Source organism: Neodiprion fabricii, chromosome 6 (genome assembly GCF_021155785.1).
Source record: "Neodiprion fabricii isolate iyNeoFabr1 chromosome 6, iyNeoFabr1.1, whole genome shotgun sequence".
Taxonomy (NCBI): Eukaryota; Metazoa; Arthropoda; class Insecta; order Hymenoptera; family Diprionidae; genus Neodiprion; species Neodiprion fabricii.
The window spans coordinates 22,293,769-22,321,672 of NC_060244.1; the positions used below are offsets into that span (position 1 = coordinate 22,293,769).

At 41.4% G+C, this 27,904-nt stretch overlaps 2 protein-coding genes across 7 annotated transcripts; both read left to right on the forward strand.

Annotated features, from left to right (window-relative positions):
- The first annotated feature begins 845 nt into the window (after positions 1 to 845).
- On the forward strand, positions 846 to 13,774 carry LOC124185565 (protein stoned-B-like). The gene is made up of 12 exons (XM_046576442.1): positions 846 to 1,071; positions 3,595 to 6,363; positions 6,496 to 8,113; positions 8,198 to 8,363; positions 8,475 to 8,679; positions 8,766 to 9,260; positions 9,362 to 9,596; positions 9,677 to 9,845; positions 10,024 to 10,138; positions 10,343 to 10,661; positions 10,900 to 11,110; positions 11,204 to 13,774. The coding sequence occupies exons 2-12, from the start codon at positions 3,628 to 3,630 to the stop codon at positions 11,346 to 11,348; spliced, it is 6,414 nt and encodes a 2,137-aa protein (XP_046432398.1). The 5' UTR covers positions 846 to 1,071; positions 3,595 to 3,627; the 3' UTR covers positions 11,349 to 13,774.
- A 3,013-nt stretch (positions 13,775 to 16,787) lies between these two features.
- LOC124185757 (tubulin-specific chaperone cofactor E-like protein) lies at positions 16,788 to 27,408 on the forward strand. 6 transcript variants are annotated; one of them, XM_046576838.1, is made up of 7 exons: positions 16,788 to 16,963; positions 17,135 to 17,275; positions 23,579 to 24,582; positions 24,677 to 24,846; positions 25,022 to 25,130; positions 25,306 to 25,410; positions 25,667 to 27,408. In XM_046576838.1, exons 3-7 carry the CDS (start codon positions 23,590 to 23,592, stop codon positions 25,817 to 25,819), a joined length of 1,530 nt encoding a protein of 509 aa, XP_046432794.1. In that variant the 5' UTR covers positions 16,788 to 16,963; positions 17,135 to 17,275; positions 23,579 to 23,589; the 3' UTR covers positions 25,820 to 27,408. The 6 variants fall into 6 exon arrangements, with proteins under 6 accessions (XP_046432794.1, XP_046432795.1, XP_046432793.1 ...); XM_046576839.1 differs by having other exon boundaries at positions 17,135 to 17,252; XM_046576837.1 differs by lacking the exon at positions 17,135 to 17,275.
- Positions 27,409 to 27,904: the final 496 nt, after the last annotated feature.

Sequence of the window (27,904 nt, forward strand, 5' to 3'; positions counted from 1 at the left end):
GCTGAAAGATGTTTGAAACTGCTTTCCCAATGGTAGACATTACCTTTATCGCCTTTATCATCGCTTATCGCAGTTGAGGAATAAGCGACGAACCGTGCACACTTACATTGTACGCCCTTATCTGTACAGTTAAGAATCACGGAGAAGTCTTGATTTGCAAACTAATATGAATTATTGTCATTTCAGCAGTCTTTTTATCGTAATCGACAGTTAAATTCTATACGAATCGTGAAAGAATACCTATTCCTATCAAGAGAAACTGGATATTTTTTTTTTTTTTTTAATTTAGTACCGATTGTACGTGTATTTTATAGATTCGTTTATATAACGCTCTTTTGGTTGACGAAACTTTAAGCCATCTATCGTCGATTGGGATGGCATTCGTTTTTAACGATTTATCTTCTATCCGAGGAATATTATACAGTTGCTAAGGAAAACGTCGAAGCTTTGCCACACAGTATTTACGAGTATAATCCAGTAATATGAGGCTAAAGAAAGTCTATAGACAATAGAAGTAAGAGATCCCTCGAACTGACGCTAATAAAAAAAGTATCGGGACGACGAATCGGATCTGACTTCGGTATCGTCAGACGATCGTCATCGAGCGTTAAAACCCACGTGACATCGTCCAACATTTTACCTTATACAAGCCCTACTCGGAGGGGTAAGATCCACCCTCTTTCTCTCTCGCCCCCTTATTACGCTCGTATACGTGTATGCATCCGGCACACGTTCCTACACGGCATCACGCGCGCGTGTTTTACACGGGGATATTCGCCCACGTCCGCGTCCTCGGGGGTGCGCGCATTCGCGCATTCTCGGCGAACGGATCGATGTTGGAAATAGCTTGCGCGAGCGAGTCAGCAGAGCCGGCGCTTTCATCAGAGCCTCAGGCTCTCGGCGGGCTTCGGAAATATTGGACTTGCAGCTGCAAAGGTTTACGCTGCCACACGTCCACGGCCAGTGTAGTGATCGGGAAGTTATTAATAATACCATTCTTTTTTGGCTGTAGTCGCGGAATGACGCGTAAAAAATGTGCACATCGTCGACGGGGCTGATGAGGCTCAAATTGTGAGTATCGACTAACGTTACCTACCATCTTCCTGCCTGCTACACGGGAGTCTGCATGATATACTCCAAGTTTTATCCATCTCGCAATTTCACCTTTTTTTCGCAAATTCTCAATTACTTTTCGATCATTGATCGAGAATCACTTCCGGGCGCGTGTCTAATTGTAAGTAGCTGTCGATATGTAGCGAGTTGGGGGAGCTTAAAATCATTCAATCCAATCGGCCTCGTTCTGCAGTAATGGAGTCCGCGTTTGGACTTTTCGAGTTTTTGAAGTAATCGTTTAATTCATCTCGTCGACATTTGTTCTATGTCTCATTGAATTTAATGAAAACATTCGCTGAGTTTTTCCATACTTTTGGTCATCTTTACAATTTCCTATATATTTTAACATAAGCTTACCGAGGAAAGATTCCGTTATCAATATATGAAACAATGTAATTAATAATCAACTCCGCGATTGCTATCAGATTTTCATAATCAATTGTCGAAGGATTCGATCAAAAAAAATTGTAATAGGATAAAACCAGTTCACTCAAAATTACGTCTATGAGAGGTTGTGTAAGCGCCGAGAGATCAAAAGGGTTCGAAGGCCAAATCGATAACGAACTAAAGTGTCACTTGAAAATGGAGCTTTTCACAAGGTACTGAAAATTTTTATTTTCATATACTTCAAAGCAAAAAATCGAAATTGTCGCCACACTTCCGTATTTTACGGAAAAGTTATGTGCTCGTCATCGCTGGGAGAAAAACTATCAATGCCACTCCTTTACTTAACATTTTCATCTATAAATTTATTCATTCAGAACTACGGTGAAAAACTAAAGTAACGTGAAACCGCAAGGATATCATGTAAAATTATTTTTGACCGTCATCATTACTTGCCCTCGGTGTTTAAACAAGTGCAAGAATTAGTTTCATACCTGTGAAAGAGTAAGCTGAATATCCCGACAGTAAGGATCAAAAATAGCTTCCATTACAGATCCAGATTTTACTGAAGTTTATCATTTAGTACCATGAATCTTACGATGGCAATTCTGAATTAGTCTTCCATTTAATATAGACTTTCAGTTTATAGTCTATCAAGTGCCCAGGTCCATAAATTTTTTGCTCATACGGCCGCAGAGCAAAAGTACTGATTTCTAAATATAAGTTCGACTTAAGTCTTCGCCTTACGTTTCGTCGCGTCTCTTGCTCATTCATTCGCACTAGCTCGAGCTTCGGATCTACCTTCTTTCTCTTACCGGCACCCGTTGCTTACCCCACGGTACCGCGAATCGATAATCTCGAAATAACTAGCTCGTCAATTTCACCGCATTCAACTGGGTCAAATTTCGTCATCGAGAAGAGTGAAAAAAAAGGTGAAATACACAATGAAGTTTGATTCATTATTTCTTAATTTCTTGTTTAACTAAATTCAAACATCGTGCGACGAGTGTGATATATGACGTCAGTTTTTCATCATACCGCGGTTCGCTCTCGATTTGCAGTGCTGCTTGTGGATTATAAGAAATATTCAAAGTTCTTTGAATTGCTTGGATCTCACTTCGCATTTAGATATCTGAGGGAATCTTGATTTAGGCAAAGAGCCAGGTTACTTTGACGGGAATCGATTTAAACCCCAGAGATAATTAAACATTTCTCCACGAGCGCTGGTTGATTGCAAATGCAGAGGATTGTGCAGATTTTTGTCGGTAATGGGTGTTGAAACATACCCTGCAAGGTAAAGATTATTGTCATTTAATACAGTTATTTTTATATCCGTGTGTTGAACTTTAATTGCAGCCATTGAAGTCGGTTTGATCTCATTTTAAAGTACGTAATTCTCTAGCCTTTGCCCTTAATATTGAAGGAGTGATGAGAAATAACTAAGGGAATTTTGAATCACTTACCTGAATCCAGAAATGTTAAGAAGCCGTTGGCACGCTGAGAATTTAATTAAAATGTAAATTCTGCATGTGGTATGAATATATAAGCTTATTTATTGCATATGCGAGTAAAGAGTATGTATATAGAAAGGTTCTGGTGTAGTGCGGTGCCATACATCGATCGCACCGACGCTTGGCAAACATCCCGTACAATGTATTAAAATCAGCCAGATGAAAAGTTCAACCTCAGTATCATTATTTGTAGAATGTTTTTGCCTCTCCGAGACTTATTTAGGTATAACTTCTAGCAACAGAAAAATTTCACCCACGCTGAAAAATTGAAAAATATAATTTACTCTGTCATTAACGGAAGCCTGAATTTCATTGCGATTGCAGCTTCTACACGGCGTAGCCGTTATCGGTCGGAATATTGAACAATGCCAAATGACTTTTACGTATGTACAGACCCTTAGACTGATTTTGACAGGTTCAAGGTTACCAGTGTATTCTCCTGCCAGTTGTTTAAAACAGGAACGCTCGTTAACGTGTGAAATGTCAGCTTAAAACAAATACATATAGTTTTGAATGTCGGTGGAAGTTTTTAATTTTTAACTACTCAGTTTGCGGTTAAACGGCGACTGTCTTGGAATGATTCCAGAGGCCTCCGTCACACCGCGGTAGCTCTTAGAGGATGCACAAGCTAGCCAAGGGTCTGAAGAAGAAGAAAAAGCAGAAGAAGGGAAAGAAGGGGGCGGAAGAGGACGAGTTTGACCCCGAAGAGCTTGAGCGTTACCGGAGAGAGCGGGCCGAGGCCCAGCAAAGAGCCGCCGAGAGTGGCGACCCTGGTGCAGCTGAGCCCAACGCAGACTCCGCAGCCGCGGGATCCGACGAGTGGAAGAAGTTCGAGGCCTTGACAGCTGGTGTAGACTCGATCTTGAAGAAAAGTCAGGGTGACCTAGACCGCATCAAGTCGACGTCCTTTTTCCAACGCAAAGCACCGCTAGAGGATCCTAAGGTAGCCAATGCTCAAAATGATAAGAAAAAGGCCAAGCGGTGGGTAGGCTTCGACGAGAGTGGTAATCCAATTGGTGAAAAGAGCCCCGAAGAGGAAGAGAAACCCGTTAACGACGTCTCTGATGGTTTCGTCGAGATACCCGACGACGAAGATGACCAGGAAGACTCAGCGGAAGAAGACATCTTCGACACCACTTATGTAGACGTTCTTCAGAACATCGACGTTCAACTCGCCTACATTCCAGAAAGTCCTACGCAGGAGGAACTTGGAGACGATCCTTTCGATACAACGAGCGCTGACAAGGTGCTGAAGACCGTTGACAAACGAGGAAATAAACTTGTTAGCTTAGGAAACGCCGTTGAAGTATTGTCCGGTCGTATAGATCACGTGAGCACCTGTAAGATATCCAGACCTAGGAAGGTTAAGACCCAAAACGATTTGCTGCTTGGTGATTTTGACGAGTCTGAGCAACTGGACTCGTTACCGTCCACCGGAGTTGTCGAGTCAGCTGTCGTAGAGAAAACACTTCTTGATGATGATTCCGATCTTCCTGACATTCCTGTCGACTTAACGAAGCTACCACCCGTCTTGCCAAGACCGGTTACACCGGAGACCAACGCAACCACCACTTTCAAACTCGACTCTGACCCAGTTGATATCTCCGAGTTTGAGGTCCTGAGGGAAAAAACTATCCTTGAAGAAATACCTGATTTGGATGATACTGAGTTTGATCTGAGCACGACTTCGGAAACACCTTTGAAACTTGAAGAAGCTGATGATCCTTTTAGTGCCAAAGAATCTGAGGAAAACAAGTTTCAGAGTGAGATAATTGAGGCAAGCTTCGAAGCTGCAACTTTTGTAAACGAGGAAGACCCGTTCGATACTACTTTTGCTGAAAATCTTTTACCGGGGAAGACGGAATTGAAATGCATCGAAAAGGAGCTTGAAGATCTTCCCATTTCTGAAGTCGCTATATCTCTTACCGATCCTGCTGGCCTCAGTCGTGATTACGAAACTGGGCTTATAAAGAACGCTGACGACCAAGACGGTGACATCTTTGACACTGACGCTTCTTCGACTATTCAAAAGGATCTCTTAGGTGGTTCTGTCACAGATCTAAGTCAATTAGTCGATCAGCCCATCGCTCCAATTGAAGAGATCACCTACGTCGATCCTTTTGATACCTCTGGCGTAGTGGAGCTTCCGCCTGGAAAAACTGAGCTTAAATTCCTTGAACGGGAACTTCTTGGTGAAGTTGAGAACGCCGAGCCTCTCTCTGACGACGACTTTGATCCACGAGGAGACGAAACTCCTGTCAAATCTGCTCCGTCTCGACCTCCCGCACCTCCGAAAGTTATCAAACCATCTCCTCCTAATTTCGAAGTTACTTTTGGGGACGCAGATGACGCCGTAGTTCCTCAACAAGGTCGGAAACCATCTAGACCAGAAGAACTCGGGCTCGCTGCTCCCGTAAAAAGTGTCGCATTTGATTTACCAACTCCGTCTCAACGACCTGATTTGCTCAAGACTTCAGAAGAGGAAAAATCAATTCCCTCGAAGCCTTTGACACCATATTCTCAGAGATCGTTTGAAGAAGTTTTATCTGAAGACGAACCCGGCGACGAGGCTGACATCGATCCTTTTGACACAAGCTTTGTGGCAAAAGTTGCACCTGGAAAGAAAGAGTTAAAATTGATAGAATCCGAATTGTTGAAGCGAGACTCCCAGCTTTCTCATAGCTTGAGTGATCACGACTTTAATCCGAGAGCTGAGGGAGCTGAGATCAATCAAGGAAGAAGATTCTCGGATTTTTCAGCGACTACTGCTAGGCCGAAGAGTTTGAAGATCGTGGGTGTGTCCACTTCTTTGATAGAGGAATCCGAAGAGCAGCAAAAATCGGTCTTCGAGGTGAATATCGAAGCTCACAACAAAAAGGCTAAACCCAGAAGACAAGAGAGTCTACTGGACGCTGAGTTTAAAGTAGATGCGAAACCTTTAACGCCAAGAATTGAGGGCACGGTAACCATTCAAGAGAAAGACATTTTGTACACCGATCCATTTGACACTTCCATTATAGGTAATATTCTTCCTGGAAAAGCTGAACTAAGGATACTTGAAAGTGAGCTAAGCGAAATACCTGAACAATTACCCTCGAAGAAACTCTGCAACGAGCAGAATTTTGACCCAGAACTTTCTGTTGAAGACGATTTTGATCCGCGGGCCGGCGAACCGGAGAAGCCACAAGATTTTCTGGGGTTGTCTGGTCGAGATACAGGCGTAAAAGTTTTGACACCCTTTCAATCGAGAGAATTTCCCGAGGAAGAGGATATCGATCCTTTTGACACAAGCTTTGCCACGATTGGTCCTGGCAAGACAGAGTTGAAATTACTCGAGTCGGAACTGATAGAAAAATAATAATTATCGAATTGCAATATCGTTTCCACTTTATTCATTTTCGTTGACTATTGGTTTACTGCTAATCGTTGAGCGCTCGCAGATAAGTACTGTCTCTATTTATTGTTGCTAGATATTGACGAAGTTTAGTGCTCGTTCAAGATGGAATCCAAGGGTGGAAATCCGTTCCTTATGGACGATTATGACGATCAAACCGACGTTGCTGGAAATCAGCAAGCTTCGAATCCATTCCTGCAGGACTTTGGCCCTGCAACAGCATCTGGCGGTGGTGAAAATCCATTTTTAAATTTCGGTGTCGATCCAGGTTATCAACCACCATCTACTATAGACTCCAACAATCCTTTCGCATCTTTCGGCGTAGAAAGTACAGCGCCAAGTTCTCTGTTCGGCGTTGAAACTTCCTCGGTAACTGCATTTCCGATGGATATGCAATCGAATGACATTTACGGTGGTGAAAATACAGACTTATTTGGTCAGGCAGAACCTGAACCACAGAAGCCACTAGACCAAGAGACCGACCTTTTCGGTAGTCCAAAAGAAACTAGTAAAACATCCCCAGTAATGATCGTTCAAACAGGGTATCCAGCTGAAGTTCTTGAACCTAAAAATGGAAAACCACCGCCCATGAGACCTCCTCCGCCAAGGCCTCAGCCTCCTCCTCCACCTTCTTCTCAAACAACGAAAACCAAAGATTTAATTCTCTCGGTGACCGGTGCGATGGATGCTACGTCTAATCATCTACTGGACCGCCTCCAAGCAACAAGAACTCCAAGTCCTACCCTGATGCATTCACCGTCGCCAACTCCAGAACATAGTTTTGCTGATCTGCTAGACGTCGACGGCAACGTACCAGAACTTGCCCAAGACGACAGCAAGCCTGAGACAAACTTGAGAAATAGCGACATAATGGATCTCTTCGATGCACCGAACCTGGATAATATACCCACTTCCGCATCAGACATGATATTTTCTGCTCCAAAGACGGAACCCACCTTGTTCTCTAGTACTGAAACTTCCGTTATCACAAGGGTTACTAGTACTCAGGAGAATCCGTTTGCAGATGTGGAAACTGAGGTTCCCCAGGGTGACGCGATTCACACCTCAGATTATCCGACCGAGAGTGCCGCAACCGCGGTTGAAAAGCGACTATCCATCAGTTCGGAGACACCGTTCTCGGCCAACAGCCCGTTCACAGCTTCTGACTTCATCCAGGACATCGCGTCAGCTGACTTCTCTTCTACTGCAGAGACCACTTTCTCTGATACCATTGGAGCGCAACTAACGAGTTCTACATTTTCCATGCTTGATCAAGCCCCGACTATGATGACCACTGCAGAACCATTGACCGAGTCTTTCGTATCTTCGACTGCTTCTGCTTTTGGAATAATTGAACCTCTGTATACTGAAACGGTCCCAGGAGTGAATACGACCTCCGCTCCGTTCTCTGCGCAACAGGATACCACTACATTTGCATCGGATCTACTGGGTGACTTGAGCCAGTCGGAACGGGAACCTTCTCTGGTTTCTACCAGCCCTGAACTAGCCTCTGAATTTCCTTCTAGTGGGGTTTACCAAACGGAAGGTCTCGATGACTTCTCCGCAACAGCTAAAGTCATTGAATCCACAGGAGATGCTTTCGACGCTTTCGCTTCTAAGTTCGATAAAGCGGCGGAGCCTGAACCACCGGGAGAGTCATTTTTCGATGCGTTTGGTGCTGGACAAACTGCGATGGACACATCTAGCGACGGTAAGAGCACACTGGTGTTTAGTGATTTTATTACCAAAATTTTTCTTTCGGTCCTACTAACAGTTTTTAAATTTTTCTCATAAGTTTGGGGTGATTCATCCGTGGCCGGGTCTGAAACTGCGACAGGTTTTGGTGAGAACGAAGGCTTCGATTCTTTTCTTAGTATGACAGCACCACCTCAGGATAACAAAGCGAAAAGGACCGAATCTGTGGATTCGGATGAAGCACCAGATTTCAGTATATTCATCAAGTAAGCTAGCGCTCTAGTGTAAATGCCTTTAGAAATATATTGTCCCCTTTCACGAAGAGGAATTTATACATCTCTTGTATAGCAAGTAAGTATAGCAGAGTATGTTCTTAGACCAAAGGAAGGGGATCAGCTGACAGCCACGGAAGGTGGTCCGGTGCCTGTCATTGCGCCACCACCAAGAAGTCCGCAGAATTCTGCCTACGCTGATTCTTCTCCGCGTTTTAATCCCTTCGACAAGTCTGCTGGATTTGCTCAAGAAGCTGCTTTACCATTGGAGACAGCACAGGCCGGCGAAATGACCAGGACTGACTCTCAGGTTGGCAAACACTTGACTTGACTTGAGGCTTTAAAGCGTATGAGCTTGAAGCATGGTGGAGAATAATTTATTTTTTGACTCTCCAGGAAACTCCACCAACTCCGTTATTTGACGAAGATGTAAGTCAACCATTGGAGGATTTTCCACGAGTGACGTATATCGGAGACGGATGGGAGATGCAATTGCGTCAGCCAAATAAAAAGAAGATCACTGGTCAAAGATTCTGGAAGAAAATCTTTGTGAAATTAGTTTATCAAGGCGATAATCCGGTTCTTCAACTATTCAATGGAAAAGATGACAAGGATCCGTTCCAAGAGCTGCCTTTGCAGGCGTGCTATTCAGTATCGGATATTGGTGCACAGCAATTCGATCAATACGGCAAGATCTTCACGGTTAAGTTGCAGTACATTTTTTACAAAGAGAGGCCTGGGGTCAGACCAGGTCAGGTTACCAAAGCAGAAAGGATCACTAACAAGCTGAGCCAGTTTGCGGCGTATGCCATCCAGGGAGATTACCAAGGAGTCAAGGAGTTTGGTAGTGATCTTAAGAAGCTGGGACTTCCTGTTGAGCACGCACCTCAGGTAGAAGCAGTTTTATTTATAATTGCCATTTTTACATCAACCAAGCGTCGGCGTTTCATAATGTTCCAAGAATAAATTTTATAATTCTCACACCCAAACAGATCTCACAACTTTTCAAAATTGGTTCTCAATGTTACGAGGATATGAAACAATTTTCGAACGCCGTTGAGGAAGCTCTCTTCCGGTTACCAGCTCACAGAGATCGAGCCTTGAATTACAAGATGGAGGAGGTACAAATAACGGTAGTCGACGAGCTTTACGTTGAACAAAGCGCCGAAGGACATGTTGATAAGCAAATTGCGAGGGTCCGTCTTTTCTTCTTGGGATTTTTATCAGGTGAGATATTTCAGGAGAGTTTTATCTCCAAGTGCTGCTACACAAGGTCGTTAGTACGCTAACCAAACAAATCCTCCTAGGAATGCCTGACGTTGAGTTGGGAATCAACGATATGTGGAGACAGGGTAAAGAAGTTGTTGGAAGACACGATATAATCCCCGTGGTAACAGAGGAATGGATTCGGTTAGAAAACGTTGAATTCCATTCCTGCGTACAGCAGGACGAGTACGAAAGATCTAGGATTATAAAGTGAGTGAAAATTACTCCGTATTTATTACGAAAGCAAGTTTTATCTTTTTATATTTCCTAGATTTTTTCCAAACTCCTCGAATTTCATTTGTCCAATACAAAATGCACCCATAATAAAGTAATAAAACTATCAGCACTGCTTGCCAAGCTAATTGATAACACACTAACATTTTGTAAGGTTTAAACCGCCTGATGCCTGTTACATCGAGTTGATGAGATTCAGGGTAAGACCCCCTAAGAATAGGGAGTTACCCCTACAGCTGAAAGCCGTCATGTGCGTAACCGGAAACAAGGTGGGCGGAAAGCATGCACATATTTAGCATATGTAGATACAGGAGAACCATTTGTAATATGATTTATGTAAAATGCGGAAAGGGAACCCTCATCCTTGTGTGTATCAGTACACTTGAATTCTTGTTGAAAGCAATAACAGTGATTCAACGAATCCTGTCTCAATGTTATTCATAAATGCAGATTTCATAAGGCGTATTTAACAGGTTGAGCTGAGAGCAGACATTTTGGTGCCCGGTTTTGCATCGAGGAAGCTCGGCCAGGTGCCCTGCGAGGATGTGATGGTTCGGTTTCCGATTCCCGAGTGTTGGATCTACCTCTTTAGAGTTGAGAAGCATTTCAGATACGGCTCTGTTAAGTCGGCTCATCGAAGAACTGGGAAGATCAAGGGTATAGAGAGATTCTTGGGAGCCGTTGACACGCTAGAACCACAACTGATGGAGGTGACCTCCGGCCAGGCCAAATACGAACATCAGCATCGTGCCATAGTCTGGAGAATGCCAAGACTACCCAAAGAAGGCCAAGGTACTGTTTGCCATTTGATTAATTATAATTAACGCAGTACGCGCTGCGTTCGCCTTTATCGATTCGTCGAGTGGAGTTCGAGCTACGCAGCGTGCAAGTTCCAATCTGAAAGAAATTTCTGGCACCTAATTTTCCGAGGAATTAGCGTGAAGAAACTCTGTAACGTTGTCCAACATATTGGTACATATTATCTGGCGAATATTGCAACTGTCCAAGTTGAAATAACTTTCGTTTCCAGGTGCCTACACGACCCATCAGCTTGTCTGTAGAATGGCTTTGACTTCGTACGATCAGATCCCTGAACAACTGGCTGAATATTGTTACGTCGAGTTCACAATGCCAGCTACGCAGGTGTCTCACACAACAGCGCGTAGTGTGAGTCTTCAGAACAGCGACAGCGACAATCCACCTGAGAAATACGTGAGGAATTTGTCGCGGCATGAATATAGGTATGTCGTATGAGGATGTGGCTAAAGAAGCAATACCAATTGTGAACTTCCTGAGGTGTAGAAAATTACGGAAATAAATGCGATTTTCATCAGGGTTGGTATCGAGCATACGCAAGGAGAGGGACCAGGCGCTTACGTCACAGCAACGTTGAGTAAGAAAATTCCGGAAGCTACACCCGAGGTGCACAATGAATTTCCTGAACAGCCACCAGAGTCGGATTCGGATTCGTCGGATTAATGAGGTTTCCTAGGAATAAGGTAGGTCGGTATTATGAGACATAATTAATTATACGTAGTGTTAAGGGTTTAGTTCTGTAATTATAATTTAAGAACTTACGAGAGTTATAAGTTAGTGACGAACGTGTGACTAAGAAAATAATTAACCGTTATATTGCTTACTATAATATTCTTAGTGATGATGTAAGAAATCATACGTTGATGTAATCCACAATGCAGTGATGCAGGGGATACAAAGATAGTTTATAAAACTTAAGAAAAACTTCGAAGAATTAATTTTTAAGCAAAGACAATACTGCTCTTTTGTTAAACTAGCTAAATATCGTAGAATTCCTGTGGTTCAGTAATTTCGGAGTTTTACGAGTTTCAAGGGCTGTGTGAAAAATACAAAAGCTGGCTTTCCAGGTAATGTTGATAATGTGTTTTTTTTATTCTTCATGAACTGAAATATCATTTGGAAAAATATTTAATTTTAAATAATAAGTAACTGCTTATACGGAACAGCTGAATAGGAAATCTATCCCGCGTTTAAATGTTAATAGATTTTCCCATTTTAGCAATTTGCAATAACTAAATATATACATACATATATGTTTAACGTATATATATGTACCCTAAGAAAGTTTGATTGAATTGTCATTCTTATTTATGTTTTCACTTAGGATTGTTAGTTGTTTAATAACGTTATAGCGATTAAACTCTTTTTTTAGAGATTAATATGTAACACTTTACCAACATGCATATCTTGTTGATTTCGGTTTGCAGATGGTCTAAGAAACGTTATATAGTCATTCTAAATTGTAGAAAAATAGTTATTACCATATTCATAGAAATAATTTACGCAGTAGACATGATATGAATATTAAAAAAAAGAACAGGTATCGACAATTCTAGTAAAAAAAAATGTGTGCATAATATTAAGACGAAAGATTATGAAGTACAATACTTATAAGTCTATTTATCCAATTAGGTGTTAGTCAACCAAGTATATATATATTATTACGTAAGTTTCATTTGAGTTATGCTTCAGTTGGCAAGAAATTGCCCAATTCAGTGAGAGACAGCTACACCAAATATTAGATTTAAGAATCGCTAGTTTCGAATCGTATAATATATATACGATTCGTATATTAGATACGATCAATAATTATAGGTTTCCTTTTTAATTTTCTTTACGCGTTTTCGTCCTGCAAAGGATTCAAAGAGTGTACACTCTAGTCACTAGATATAAGGCGTGAAATATAATACATTGAGTAATATATAATTATTAATTGCTAAGTAATCAAAGTATTATATTAATGTTGGTATGAAATAGGAGTAAACATAAAATATTCTACATTCTATGATGCCGTGCAAGAGACAAGGATTAAATGGTAGGTGATTACTAGGAGCAAATAATTTACAACGTGAATATGCTATTTACTTTTATGTATTCATAAAGATGGCGATTTAGTACATAGTATTTTTGATCGGTGAAACATATGATTGGGATAGCAAAGAATCATTTCATCTGTCATTGAAGCGTTTTGGAGTATTTTTTTTCATAGTCCTTGAAGCACGGTAAGCCTGAATCATCTGCGCCACAGGATGAAGTTATGCTTCTGTTAAAACTTTAATTGAACTTTTGGATAAAGTTTTACGGAACTTTAGCCAAAGAATAATTCCAGCTGGTGATCTCAAAATATACTCGCATGTGTGGACAAAAAGAAAGATGTGTACCTAAAAGTAGATAATTATTATAAAATTATATAAAATACATATAATGATATACGAATAGTTAATAGTTTTAATGCATTATATATACACTTATGAATAATTGTAGAAATGTTGAACAGAATTTTGCGTTTGAAAATAATCCCCAAAAAGTCTGCGACTGTTTTCAATCGTATTCTAAACACGTGAAGTAATAATAACAATATACATAAGTATGCAATAATTGATGCAAGAAATGATTGATGAAGGAAATGAAAGAAGGAAAAACGACAGCGCGAAAGAAAGAATATATAGTAACGAAAATCATCTATTGACCATTAATGGGTACAACGGCTCAGTTGCATTTGTGAAACTGAAAAAAATGAGCTGCCGTTTAAAATGTGCTACAGTAGATAAATAGCTTTGTGTGTGAATGTATGAAAAAACTGAACAAATCGATGTTATTTATTACCCACATGTAGAAGAAACGAATTTTCAGTTAGGAGTTTTAAATTGCGTTACGCATTCGGAGTGATCTGCTTGAAAATTCAAAAAAGTGAACGGCAGATCCAAATATTACCGAAACATTCCAAAAATGTAGCTGTTACGAACATGCATAGCAAAACATGCTTTAGCAAAAATTTAAAATATATAAATATATTTAAATAAACGTATAAATATTATATCTACCATTATACGAATATTACTACTCATATTACTATTATTATTACTACTGTTGTTGTTATTATTATTTTTATTATTATCATTATTATTATTATTATTATTATTTTTTTGTTTATTTTTATTACTATTATTATCAACATTATTAATTATTGCTACTTAGTATTATTATTAATATTATTAGTGTGATTATTATCATCATCGTAAAAGGTATTATTATAATGACTGTATATCGAACATACTCTATATATATATATGTATATGTAACATAATTTGCGATAAAAATAATACATATATCGTTAGCTAAACGTACGATCAATAAATTCTATGTATCAATAAATTATATGAAATTGTTTAACGGACGATATTTCTAGTAATTTTTAAGTATGAAAAACTTTCTCTTCTGACAAGTGCTGTATCGTTTTGCATTCATGTTTCAGCTGTATGCTCAGTCAGCGAATACTGTGTCAAACAATTTGCAGGTTGGCGATATGAATTGCCACGGGAACTGGGGCCGTCACTTTTTTCGCATCTTGTGACTTTTTTCAAAGTGTCAAATTTTTCCGAGTTGAAATTTCTTCTTTGCATTCTCTTACAGTTACATATGTTATATTTCTAACATTTTAGTGATCGGTGCTCATCTGCTGGCAGGGAAATTTCAGGCAGCTCTGAAAATTGTCACACTGGCTTCTGTGAGTAATTGCAATATATGTATTATTTTACGCGCGTGTAAACGTTAAAAAAAAGAATATTCGTAACGAATTTGGATGCAAATGTACATGAACGAGGTTTGAAGTATGTTTTTACGATTCGGGCGTAATTTAGAACTGCGAATGTTTCAATAAGGTTCCGTGTTTCTTTCAGCCTAAATTATGACTCGAAAAATAATTTCGCTTGGGGGTATTTTGATGAGGATAAAACCCGTCATTATATTCATTAGGTTTGGGGTCAGTGCGCCGTGAAAAAAGGTATGCAAAATTTCGATCCCGTACATAGGTATACTATCGCGTGCACTATAGATCGACCGCTATGATTCATGTTGTTTGTCTCTTTCTCCTATCGTCTGGAAATCTGGTGAACGAACTCTCCTTTCAGACTACTGTTACACACGCCCATCAGGCAGTCGTAATCACGAGGATTCGCAAAATTCGTTGTGTAGTATGCGCTGTAAATAGTTTCCGAAGAAGCAAGAAGCCTGGCAACTTGTGTGAATAAAAGTGAAGAACTGCGCGGTATTCGCGAGATCTACGCATATCGTTTTATTCCCGAGACCTCGAGTGAACCTCGTTGAGTAGTAGAAAAATAAAGAAAATAAATACAAGAAAGACCTGGCAGTATTGGGCGATTTGTATTGACAAGAAGAAATAATTGACATTGGCGATGCCTTGCACGGTGTTGTCCTTCGATGTTCGTACGACGCGTTTATAGTGTTTTATAGACTAGAAGTACTAAAGACTATTATCATAATGAGCTTTGCAGATGCGGGTCGAAGGCACGACGTTGACTAACGAAAAGGCATAAAGACGTGGTGGGCTTCGTTCGTTCTTATTTTCTTAGGCCAATTTTACTACAATTAGGTACGACTTTAACGACGCTCGTGTATTTTTCCATCAGAGTTGAATACGCGTATGACATCTCTATACGTAGCAGAGAGAAAGGTCGTCACGAGACGAAACTGTACACCGTACGTTGGCCGTTGCATTTCAAATTTCTCAAATCTACAAACTTACGTTGTATCGCATAAATTATGAATATCTCGCTGTGGTTAAAATGCGTAAAAATTGGCAAAAGAAAAAACAAAAACTATTCAACCAGGGGCTACGCATAATTTGAAACGAGGGTACTGCGTACTCTCTCGTCTACACGGCAACACCACGGTTAACGGTCACTTGCATGAGTTATGATGGGTGAATATTTCTTACGCTTCTGGACAATAAATTTTATGGATCTATCTGCCACGGAATAATAGTTTCGTAACCTCACCGAATTCCACACGCCTATAATCATGATAGATATCCACGACCCTGAACCGATTGCGAATGTTTACGAGCTTATCACCACCATAGAAAATAATCTATCGATATGTATGTTGGATGCTACGCGCGTATAGCTCGTGTATTCAAGGCTGCAATATCAGGCAAAACTTCCGGGTCTTTCGTGCTCAGATCTCATAGGTCGAAAGGACTGGTTTCAAACGGCGAGCCAACCCGACTCGTCGTCTATTCTGTGGATATTTCAAAACTTTTGCTCCACGCAAAGCGCTATGACGTACTAATTTGCTGGGACAGTTAAATTAAGCGGTTGATCTCGTTCTTCGGGGTCATCTGGTTGAAGTTTTATCTTTTTGGAAAGCTGCGAGATCTCTGCTGCTGATAAAGATTGTCGTCATCGTGTTAGATGATTCACGTCTCGGGATTCGGAACCAGGAAACAAAAAAAAAAAAATATCTTATTATCGAATCTGAAACCCTTCGCGATAGCAGAAAGTTTAAACATATCTAGGCGGTTCTTCAAGCGACATTCCGATTGGTCTCTGTCCCTGAACTCTGGACTCGACATTACGCAGTTCATCTCTGGGCTAGAATGACCGTTCAACATCGAGGAAGGCTAACTGCGAAGACTCTTGGTTGCATTACGCGAGCTAAACACGTTCTATTGACCTCGAAATCACTGAAAGAAGATTCACGTGCAGTGTCAACAGGAAAAAACTTGTGCGTTTAAAGTTCTACAAACAAGAATTGCCAAATCTCGGTGGAGTTTATCGCGAACGCAACCGCAAGATATCGGCTGTCATATTATCGGTCGCAATGGAGCAGCAAAGTCCTGTTGAAATCCTGAGACCGCAGCATAGAACGGCACGGTTGCATAGGAACACGGTAGACCTCGTGTAGTACAGTCTCGGAAAAGAAAGTCGTATCGACGCGCGTCTGAGAGCAAAGACTTCGATCGTGTATTTCCGGGCATGACCGACTGCGTTCGGGTCCGTTCGGCGCGATTCGTTTTTTATCGGAGCACCCACGCAACGGGCATAGACCGTCAGCTGTTTCTGTTTACTAAACAAAGGAGTTACTCGATCGTCAGTATAAATCCGAACGGCGAGGGAGCCGTTCGTCGTCGGTCGGTTCACCGTTTATCAACGGCCCAAGTGCCTTGCCCCAAGAGTATATTCGCGATCCTGGATCCGCGTTCAAGGAGGCGCGACACACTCCTGAGGAGATTCACCCGGCCCATAACTTGACAAGCAGTGAGTAGCACCACCAGTGCAGTAGTACGCTGAAAGGGACATTTTCCTCCTCCCAATTACTCCCGGGCATCGTACGCGTACAGGCCTCGACCCAATTTGCCGATAGATCTTTCAGAACGACGCGGCCTAGGTCCCGCATCGCAGCGATAATTTTTTTCCTCTCTATCCCAGAACCAAGGGCGGCCAAATTGGACTAACTGGAATCGCGGGGGGATGATTTTTCCTGCAAGTAGTACGGGTCAACGCTCCCTGAACTTCTACTCGTACCTTCGCGGATCGACCTAACGTCGTAAGGCCGTAGCCCTAGTTGACGTATGTCAATCCTTGGATATTATAAGGTGTAAATTGTTTGGTGTAAGAGAATATCCCCAGTGCGCCGATCGTCATTCCGCGCAGTCTCACTGCCGCTTCATCTGTAGCTGGAAAACAGGCATTAAGCATATGGGAATTTGTATATTTTCGCTGGATTTTTATGGACGGTTTTGAATTCAAACGGTGTAACGTTCGACGTTTGTAATTTATTTCGAAACTCGATCCGACGAGCGTTGAGTGTGACGTTTGAAGATTACGTGGTGAAATTAGTTTCGTTTCGTACGCCGCGGAGTAAGATACTAATTATTATTGTTTGTTTCGTTGAAGCATCGTACATACGTATTCCTTGTTTCACGTAACGTCGTCACAGCCGGTGATCGCCGTTTTGTTGCATTCGCGAAACGGCTGCAACCGAGGTGGTCTTTGTTCGATTCTCGAGTATTATTTATTCAACGACAATGAATAGAGGAGTCGAATAAACCTAACGACTACTGTGTAAATATACTGCGTTGCGAGAGGTAACTCGATGCTAAATAATTCGGAGGATATCTTTGCTGGTTACCCACCGCATTCCGTATTTCTTTGTGCAATCAATTGCTATCTGACAAGGAAGAGATATGAACGACGAACAAAGCGAGTCAAAGAATTCTCGGACACCGTGCAACCTTGGAGAGCGAGTAAACGGTGCAATAATAATTCTGCGCAGTAGATGCACAGGCCGTTTCTATTCGGGTCTGCACGCGTTTCAACTCCAGTCCACACTCTGGATTTCTAGGATATTGCACGTATCAGCTGATAACCGAATAGTACACCGACCAGCGATAACCTCAGACCGTTTAAAATACGTCGTAAAAAGAGAGGCTCGAACGCAATTTTTATTCCGTTCGGTATAAACACCGCGTAAATCATTGCGAAACGTAGATCGATTTCGAGATAAGCTACCTACTCATGTGACTTAGGTATTCAACAACGCTGTTCTGGTGTGTGAAATCATCTATTTGCGCAACGAATATTTTAATTACAGAGTCCCCCAATTTCTGGCAATTGTGAAAATCGACGAGGGTCTTCTATACCGCGACGCCCACTCACGAAAAATTTTTATATCTGAAACTTTCCTAATTTAGCTGATCGGACTGTAAAAGTAGGACATTTGGTAATCCGTAATTTCTTCGTTTTTTTTTTAATTGATTTTTAACATATCTTCTTGCGTTGTAAAAAGTTGCAAGAATTTAGTTCAAATATCAAGAACTTATGTTCCATGTTTCCCAGTTGCGAAGTCGTGTTTGCATTTCGTTCCGAAGACAGACTTATTGCGCAATCAAAGTCGAAAAATTTCGTCGTATCGCGGTGCAAAAGGAAGTTGCAGCGTTGAATTGCGAAAGTTTCCCAAGTTTCTCGCACTATCTAGTCAATTGCTCGTTTTCTGCCGATGAGTGTTCGCCAGTCGCGGAAACCGAGCTTAACTCGAGCGCCAAATGACCCACTGCGCGAAAGCCTCTGTCTGACATTTCGTAATCGTCTCTACTCCCGTATATTTAGCAATGTAGCACACAGCGGTGTTAGCCGCAATGTGCGAGTTCTAGTCTCGAGTGTCAGAATCGGGGGTCTTCCATGTGGGCTTAACCGCAAACGGAAGACCCCTGATACCGTTTCGTCATACGCCCTGCACTATCGTGTCCTTTTTGCTCGGCAAAGTGGCGGAGGCGTGGGATAAATCCGGAGAATCTAGTGCACCGGGGATCCGTGAAAAATAGTACGCCCTCTCTTCGTCGTAGGTAAAGATTAAATAAGGTAAAGATTAAAAGAAGCGAGCTAATTTCTCGTCAAAACTAAACGCAGAACGTAACTCGCTTCGTAGCTCGTGTTACGCTGCTGATACGTAACGCTAATTAAAATTTCTAGACACGAAGACTCCGGGTCGAGCACGTGCTCGGAACAACACGACGATCCTCTTCTGCGACGTTGAATGTTTCTTTTTTCTTTTTTTTTTTTCACTTTCGCATCCGCGACACGATGACGAGATCGTCGCGTTTCGACTGACGTACACCGGCAAGCGCGAATGTGTGGCGCACGTTAAAATTACCTTATTTCTTTGTCACGCGTTGTGTCAGTCTCATTCACCAATCTTCTACGACGCCAAGTCCAATTACTGACCCCGAATAACTCCTCGGCGACTGCAGTTTGATCGCGCATCAGTGCTCGAGGCTTCAAAATTGCTCGTATCCGTTGAGGCATTGGAATGCAACCGAAACGCATACAAACAGAGATAGAGGTTTATCGTAGTTACCGCGTACAATCATGCTTGAATGCACTCAACTTGATCCTTCAGTGTGTGCGTGCTACTAGTCGCTGACCCTCGGATTTTTCTTACTGCGTGATGTTTTCCAATTTTCAAATTCTACGAGTCCAGGTGCACCCACCTCTGGCACATCTGCTGCTAATCGATAAAGTCGTTAAAACAAACTATTGGAAAACAAAGAATACGTTAGAACCGTGACTGGAAATGCATCGCGCATATATTTCTTGTTTTGCGTCGATGTACACGCGTACAACCTGGGCGGTTGATAGTTGTCCCATAAATCACCGACGCAGGTGTAATTAACAATCTTGGTAGGCACTCGGCACGAAGTCGAGATACTGTATGTTTTTTTTTTTTGTTTTTTTTTTGTTTTCTTTTTGTTTTAACCTCTCGGCCGTTTTCCTCAAGTTCTGCTCTTTGCTTGTAAATTTTTAGAACGCAAAAAAATAAAGTTTCGTACCAAGATATTCTTCGGTGCTACCGATATCAGCATTACAAATCAGGGACTGAAGGCTGCTGGATGTTCATAAATAATTCGAAGCAGACATCTGCCTTTGCCATCTCCGAATTGAACGCTGCCGATCAAAGTATCAGAAGCTGAGGTCGCGTCGCGGTTTGAAAAATGCGATATTCTTGTGTGGAAATTCGTACTATTTTCGTAATATAACGATAACGATTCGACTTCTTTAGCCAACTTCATGATTTGTTCGTTTTGTATTTCATGTTTGTGGCAGAGTTGTTATTCAATGATTTCTACTATAGTGCGTGCAATGCTGAATCGACACGAGATTACGTAGCAGTTGATTCACGCTTTATTGTCAATAAGTCTGTATCGGAAGTTTTGTCTGATAATATTCGCAGTCAAACGATGCATGAGTAAGGCTGGCAATAAAACGTCAGACTGCCTAATCTGATTAATGCTATCGTTATCGCCTCGAGACGTTCCACTTAGTTTGTGATTATCCAATGTTACAGTCCTCGTGATAAGAGTTTTAGATTTAAATTAATATATTTATGATGATGCTTTTTTCGAGAGATTATTTATAATCATATGCGGTGTTTCGGAGAGGTGGCGAGAAGAATCGTCACCAGATTTTATCGGTAATAGATACAGTTTTGCTTGATAATAAATGAATGGGCTAATATTGATCATTATCAATTATGGTTTGATGTGATATAGCGATAATACTGGATGGCGAACTGTCAATAGCAAATGCCATTAACTCCCATCTCAATTATAGAGCAGCAACGTATGGCATTGTTCCAACATTACTTCAAGCTATTTACTTTCGATCTTGGCTTTGCGAATTCTCAACTGGCAATGTCTGCCCTTTTGTAAAAAATGCAAATTGCGTTTAGATTCCCGATTAACGTGTCGTTATCGAGGACATGAGTGGAAAAGTGAATGGTAATTTGTATCCTTGGGTAAATGACACTCATTGTCATTGTGGAAAATGTTTTGAAAAGGGTATCAGCAGTGTTTTCTTAATGATTAAATTTACTCGAAAATATTACCGACGATCACAGTTATATGGGAGCACGGGTATTCTAGCGGTGAAAAGTATGTTTGCATTTGAATTTCAATCTTCCAGATAGATTTGCAGAAGGGCAGCAGAATTTAATTTTAGCATACATCCTAACATATGAGTGAGATGTATAAAAATGTGGAATCTAGGTTGAAACATTGATGTGATTTTGCAACAGGTAGCTGTGAAACAAACTAAATATTATCTCAGAAGTAATACTTTTTGACGAAGAATGTTTTTAAAATTTTATTCTTGGTACGGCTCGCAGTAGCTGTACAGTTTATAGATACGGTATCGGCAGGTGGAGAACAGTCCTTTCCAAGCTGTAAGCGACTTTGTCTCACGTGACAAAACCCATTAGACATTCTCTCCTCTGACCAACGATGCTTGACCACAAAGTTGTCATAATGCACATGCTTGTTGGTGGCCGACACCAGAAGAGAAGGAGACAGATCGCGAGGGAGAAGAATAAAACGGGCCGGAAAAAGATAGAGAGAGAGAAAGAGAGAGAGAGGAGCCTAGGTTATAGAGAAAGTTCATTTTGCATGGCCGTTGAACCAATCTACGATTACGTAGGGCAGTTGGCGGCACGTTCATTGCAAAAGATACGGGTTAGATTGCAATAAAGAGTTAATGCAACCAGCCAACATTATAATTCGTCCCAAAGACTTTCCCCAAATTGTGGTTTATTTTTTATTTTTCTTTAAATCCTTTTTATCTTATACTTTCCTTGGACACGACGATGAACTTTGCAGAATTGTTATTGTTTTAATTCCCCGATTCATTCTCACTGATTCGTATTTCCGTTCTTTGGGAAATAACATAGTTTTCCGTTAGAGACTCGATTTTAAACTATTCATGTTGTTATTATCCGTAGTTTTGATTTTTTTATTTTTTTCTTTTGATAAAAATTTGAATGAATAATTTTACTACGATTTTGACAGTCGTGTGCGTTGCTGACAGAACGAGGGAGGGCAGATGAGCGTTTCGAATATTTAAAGTCCGCGTGGCCCTGGCCCGCTCCCAACACACTCGATTTTTTAACCCAGATTTCCCGTGACGTAATCGTTAGATGCTCTTCGAATCGCAGTTCAGTTACTCGGGACCAAAATAGAAATGGACAAAGGCAGGGAGCGCGCGCCCGATTGCCTCGAAATCGAACAATTTGAAACGAAGCTTTATTATATGTGATATTTTCAAGACACTTGCATGAGGATCGATGCGGCCTGCGGTAATATGAAGAACGGATGCAACGCGGACAAAAGATATTGAAGCAAATAAGAATATCGCGCTCGGCGTAAAAAATCTTATCCGTATCTTCAATCCCGGCAGTTCGACTGTGAATTTTGCATTTCACACGCCGATTTACGATCAGTCTGATGGAACACGCGAGCTGGAAACGCTTATGGATGTGGATATGTAATGTAGACAAAGATAATCGCGGCCTGTTTGTGCCTGGAAAGTTTTGCTTTCGTAACACTGCAATATGCAGTAACGTGTATACAGAATAATTATAATAAATTAGCTTGTACTCGATGTAATTTCTGCTATGTGTCCATAATTTTGCTATCCCTCGCGTTTGAGTACCGAACCGCAGACTTATAACTAGGGCTCTGATAAATGAGTATTCAAAATTGCAAAATATGTACGTATAATATAGACTTAAAAAGTAAAATATGGAAAATATATACTGCATTTTCTGGCTCTAAACATCATACTTTGTGTAGAAAACGAGATCGGGAATGAATTAAATAAAAAAATATGTATTTCCATAATAAACAGGGCCCTATTTATAACACTGCCACTTTATCAAGCGTCGCAAGTTGCCTGCCGGATCTTCGGTCAAGTTGCGTTTAAATTTTAACCGCCATCGGAGTTATTTTTCGCGTAGGTGAGCCGCTTCGCCATATCGGGATACTCGGACCGGTTCTCAGCTGCGGCGCAAAAAGACAATGGTTGACCTTAACAGATATGGAGAGACGAGGTTCTGCGGCAAATGCGAACCGCGTTCCGCGCCGGGAGATTAAAAACGACCCTCAATGTTTTACTCGACTTTCCGGAATTTTGCTTTTACATGAGATTCGTGTGAGACGGATCATGTTTAGCTTTTCTCGATCGACGCGAACTCGGTGCATGACGATAACGTCGACGATGCGGAAAATTTACATTACTCCTCGAACGACAATCCTTGTCTCGTATACGTGATGCTGTTACTTCTTAATGAATTTGTTGCTTCAGCGAAGACGATCCCAATGCGAGACAATGCAGCACTTTTTTAACCATCTATAGGAGTAGGTTTACGGCTTCCGCAACCTTGAGCTACGTCTGAAAGTGATTGCAGTTAACGCAGATGCAAGGCACAGTGTTCGTAAATATTCAATCAGCCTGGTGTAGAGTAGGTGAATCGTTTGAATTTTAGCGATTCTAACGGTTGCGTTCGTAATTGACAAAGGATCGTCTTCTGCTTCTTTGTTTCAGAATGCACTAAGATGCCGTCTTTACTGGAAGCCTTGGAGCTGAAATACGGCAGTTCAACGACCGACTGTTCTCTGACCGACGAAGAAACAGAGTCAGGCTCTCCGAAGACGGCGTTGTCAGTGAGCATTTTTGTACCGAAAAAATCACCTCGTCATACGGTTCCAGCGTTGCTCGTCCTGCAGGACTGCGATATAGAGTCTGCCGGAAATGACGACGAGAAGTTGAAGAACAAGTGTAAGAATGTCGAGGAGCTTGACTTGGCGCAAAACAAATTGACCCAATGGACCGAAGTGTTTGGCATTCTTCAGCACATGCCGAAGATAAAATTTGTCAACTTGAGTTTCAACAGTCTCGCGGACGGGCTTGAAACCAAAGACGGAAAGTACGATCTTCTCAAGAATCTGGTTCTAAACGGAACGCACGCGTCATGGTCGACGGTTCAGGGTCTGGTTCAGCTTCTCAAGAATTTAGAGGAGCTTCATCTCTCGTTGAACGAGTACAAAACTGTCGATCTCGAGTATGAGAAGCCAGGGAACAAAAACACGGTCGTAAAAAAATTGCATTTCACGGGTAACCCGATAGAGATATGGTCGGAAATATCGAAGCTTGGCTACGTTTTTCCGAGCTTAGAAAGCTTGGTTTTGGCCGAGTGCCCGATACGCTCTCTGAGCCTTGAAGAAAACCGAAACACCTTACCGAGATCAGTGTCCCACGAAAAACTGCCGTCGGAGAGCGACGACAACGAGAACAAGAATCTACCGGACTCCGAGACGTCCGACAAGTGCCAGGAGAACCGGATATTCGTCGATGAAAAAGCGTACAACAGAACCGAGTCGGAGTGCGAATCGAGCAGCACCAAAGTCAGGTCACCTCACGATCCATTCAGGATGCTAAGATTCCTCAACGTCAACGGGACGCTTCTTTCTACCTGGGACGACGTTGAGAGGCTCGCCAGGTTCCCCGCTCTCAAGTCCTTAAGGATCCAAGGGTGTCCTTTGTTCGAGGTAAATCATCTACGGCGATCCGCTGACTCACCTACAGTGATCTCCGATTAGTCGCTAGGTTTCGGAATCTCATTTCCCCGTTACCTGGTTCCAGAGCCCCCAAGAATATACGGAGCACGAAAGGCGGCAGCTTTTGATCGCCAGGCTCCCGAATGTGGAAACGCTCAATGGAGGCGGAGTTATCTCGGCCCAGGAACGGGAAGATGCCGAACGCGCTTTCATCCGATACTACATGGATAAGCCGGAGGCTGATCGCCCCGAGAGGTGATTTCCCTTTGAATTATACCTTGCTCTTCGATAACTCTCGCACAATATTCCTTAATTGAATACCAGGAATTATATTCGGGCTGTGATTAATTAAGAGAGAATTATCGACTTGCTTTCTGGAAATTCCAATTTTGGTAAAGGCTTGATCCGTTATTTTTGTTGTTTGCAACAGATATGCCGAGCTGGTCGGAATTCACGGGAAGCTGGATCCTTTGGTTCACGTAGATTTGACACCGGAGAAACGTGTCAAAGTCACATTTACCTACGGAGATCTTGTCGAGGTAAATTTAATCAACCCGAGTATCCGAACTTATAACTCGCCTGCGGAGTGTCTTGTTTCCCGTTCTATTTGCCAACCATATCTTCAAACTGTCTTGGGAACTTTTCGTAAACAGCGAAACTTTACGTCACAGCTTTGAGTGAATGAGTACTTGTATATGTACGAATTCGTTCCAGGTACGATGCGTGGATGTCTACCGAACGGTTTTCGAGCTTAAAACAAAGCTAGAATCCATGGTCAAAATACCAGCGAATCGGATGAGGCTGTTTTACGTAGACCAGGTAAATTTGTCGTTTTGCAATTAATTTGAAACGTGCATGTGTTTTTCAGAATTTCTGGTTTCTCGAACGACGCGTTACGAGTCGCGAGATCGCAATTTAAAATTACACTCCCTTCACGCCAACGTCCCATCCAGTCCTCACTAGTAAAAAAAAAAAAAAATATATACATATCCGCCTAACTCTCCGCAAAAATTGTCAAAGGTAAGCCACCGCGGACCCGATCAATTGTCTGAAGGTATATCTTCTGGCTTTTCAGGAAATGAAAACGACGTACGGACCGGAAGAGATGCTTTACCCGAACAAACAGCTCTACCGCTACAACATTCGGCACGGAGACGAGATAATAATCGACAGCAAGTTGAACCGTTTCGTTTCTACGTCTTCAAGCACGTCTTCGATTCGATCTTGAAGAGGTCCAGCGAAATATATATCTCAAGGAGATTCGATTCGCAGGGTCGGAAGTCACGCCGGGAACCCGCAATTCACCGTTCGGATTGAGGACCCTCAATCGCAGGCAGCGATTTCTATTCGTTGACGAGTATACGTTGAAAATCGGTCCAACAGTTTTGATATATACGTTCTAAGGATTAAGTTGGTGGCTGTATTTATTGATTCTTCGGGGTTGAATGCGTGTCGCGTACAGAGATATCTGCAACAAGAAGAATAGATACGAGCTCGTGTTATTCCTCGGACTGGCGGCTGATTCCCTCTCGTAATCAGAGAAAGGCACGCTGCAGTTATTATCGATTCAGTGTAGCTCTACAATTTCAATTACTAATTTATTGTTATTATTAATCGTAATATATATATCGCTAATAACGTTACAATAATACTACTTAGCTGTTATTATTATAATTATGGCACTTAACAATCCCGTTACTCTAGTTATGCCATGTTATAAGAGAAAGTAGAGAAGTCAGCGTACAGTTATGTGCACGTAACTCTGTCCAGGGGGATTCCGTCATTCAACGACACGATGCGATACAAGTTATCGTACTTTATTCTCGTCGAATAAGCGACGAGTGATTACGAGCCCTGATTGAAAATAAGGTTGCCACAATCGGTCCTCGAAGCCCGCCTAATCGTTAAGTGCCAAGTGCCAGAGTGAAGAGTAAGTCATAGTTTACACAAAGCAACACGTGAACCCGACCGTCCCGCGTTTAGTTTTGCGGCCCGAGATCCCGACTTCGTATTCGTTAATTAGCAGTCATTGTAGGAGATTACGAAACTTTCAACTGCATTTCGTCATCCTTGGCGTGGTCAGAGCTGTAGAGTATACCGCCTAGACGATAACCAAGGTATTTTATTCCCCGCCATTTTGGTGCTTGGGTATTAGATAAACGTGAGTTAGGTAGGCACTGGTCTGGAAAAAAGAAAAAAAGGAAAGCCTTGAAGGGTCACTTACAATTAGTGCCTAATTATAGTAAAATTTGAATAATACTAACACTGCCCTGTACATACTGTAATTCGTTCAGCTTGTCAAGGCTCTGTACATACATATGATGTTTTTCACGCGAGAACTGAAATGAGTCGAGGAAATTTCATCGACCACGAAACAACAAGTTGTAACGCTACACTTAGAAAGTTGGAGCGATGAGAATAAAAAAAAAAGACTTTTATTGAAGAAATCGAAATCTAGTAAAACTGAAACTCGACTTTAATCAAAGATGAATAGCATTACATCAAATGTTCATAATTATTCGAAATTTTCATACATGTGTGTTCACGGCTGAAAACTGCTGTGGTTAGATAAAAAATAAAAAAATAAAAAAAAAAAAAATGAGAAATAAGAATATTAATCTTCAATTTTATCGAATATGTTAACCAATTCGTTAGCAAGGTACATTGGCGTCAAAACCCTATTGTGATGTGTCTAGTCTAGATAAAAAAAAAAAAATTCTTCACGTTTCTCATTTTATAATAAAATCTCGTTATCTATCCTTTTTTGTGCTGGCGCAAATGTACGTACTAACAATAAAATAAACCATTTGTAAACGATATGTTGATGTATGTACAATTCATTGGCATGATTCTTGTTTACCTTGAAACGAGGGAACGAGTGTCCAGACGCATCAGGATTTTTCATTTATTACAGCTTAATGTGATAAAGTTTTAAATAAACGTTGACTCGTCCTCGTTAAAAAATAAAAATCATGCCTATCGGCAGGACTAGGATTAGAAAAAATACTGCAAGAAAACAATTGCCCAATCTACTCAGACCTGCACGGTATAGGTAACCCGAGAAAAGTAAGTTCAAACGAGGCTAAAAGGATAAAAAGGTGGGCCCTGTTGAGAAAATATGTTTGATTAAAAAAAAAATTTATGTGTAAAAAAATGTTTTCAGCCTTCCTAATATTGGACAGATTCTGAGCGTCTCTTTTACGGTAAGGTTGTCAGAATAGTTCCACAAAAAATGTTCCATATTACTTTCCGAAATACTGTTGCTTCCGAGTCTTCTTTAGTCATTAATAATTCTTTTAGAACTTGTTTGCAT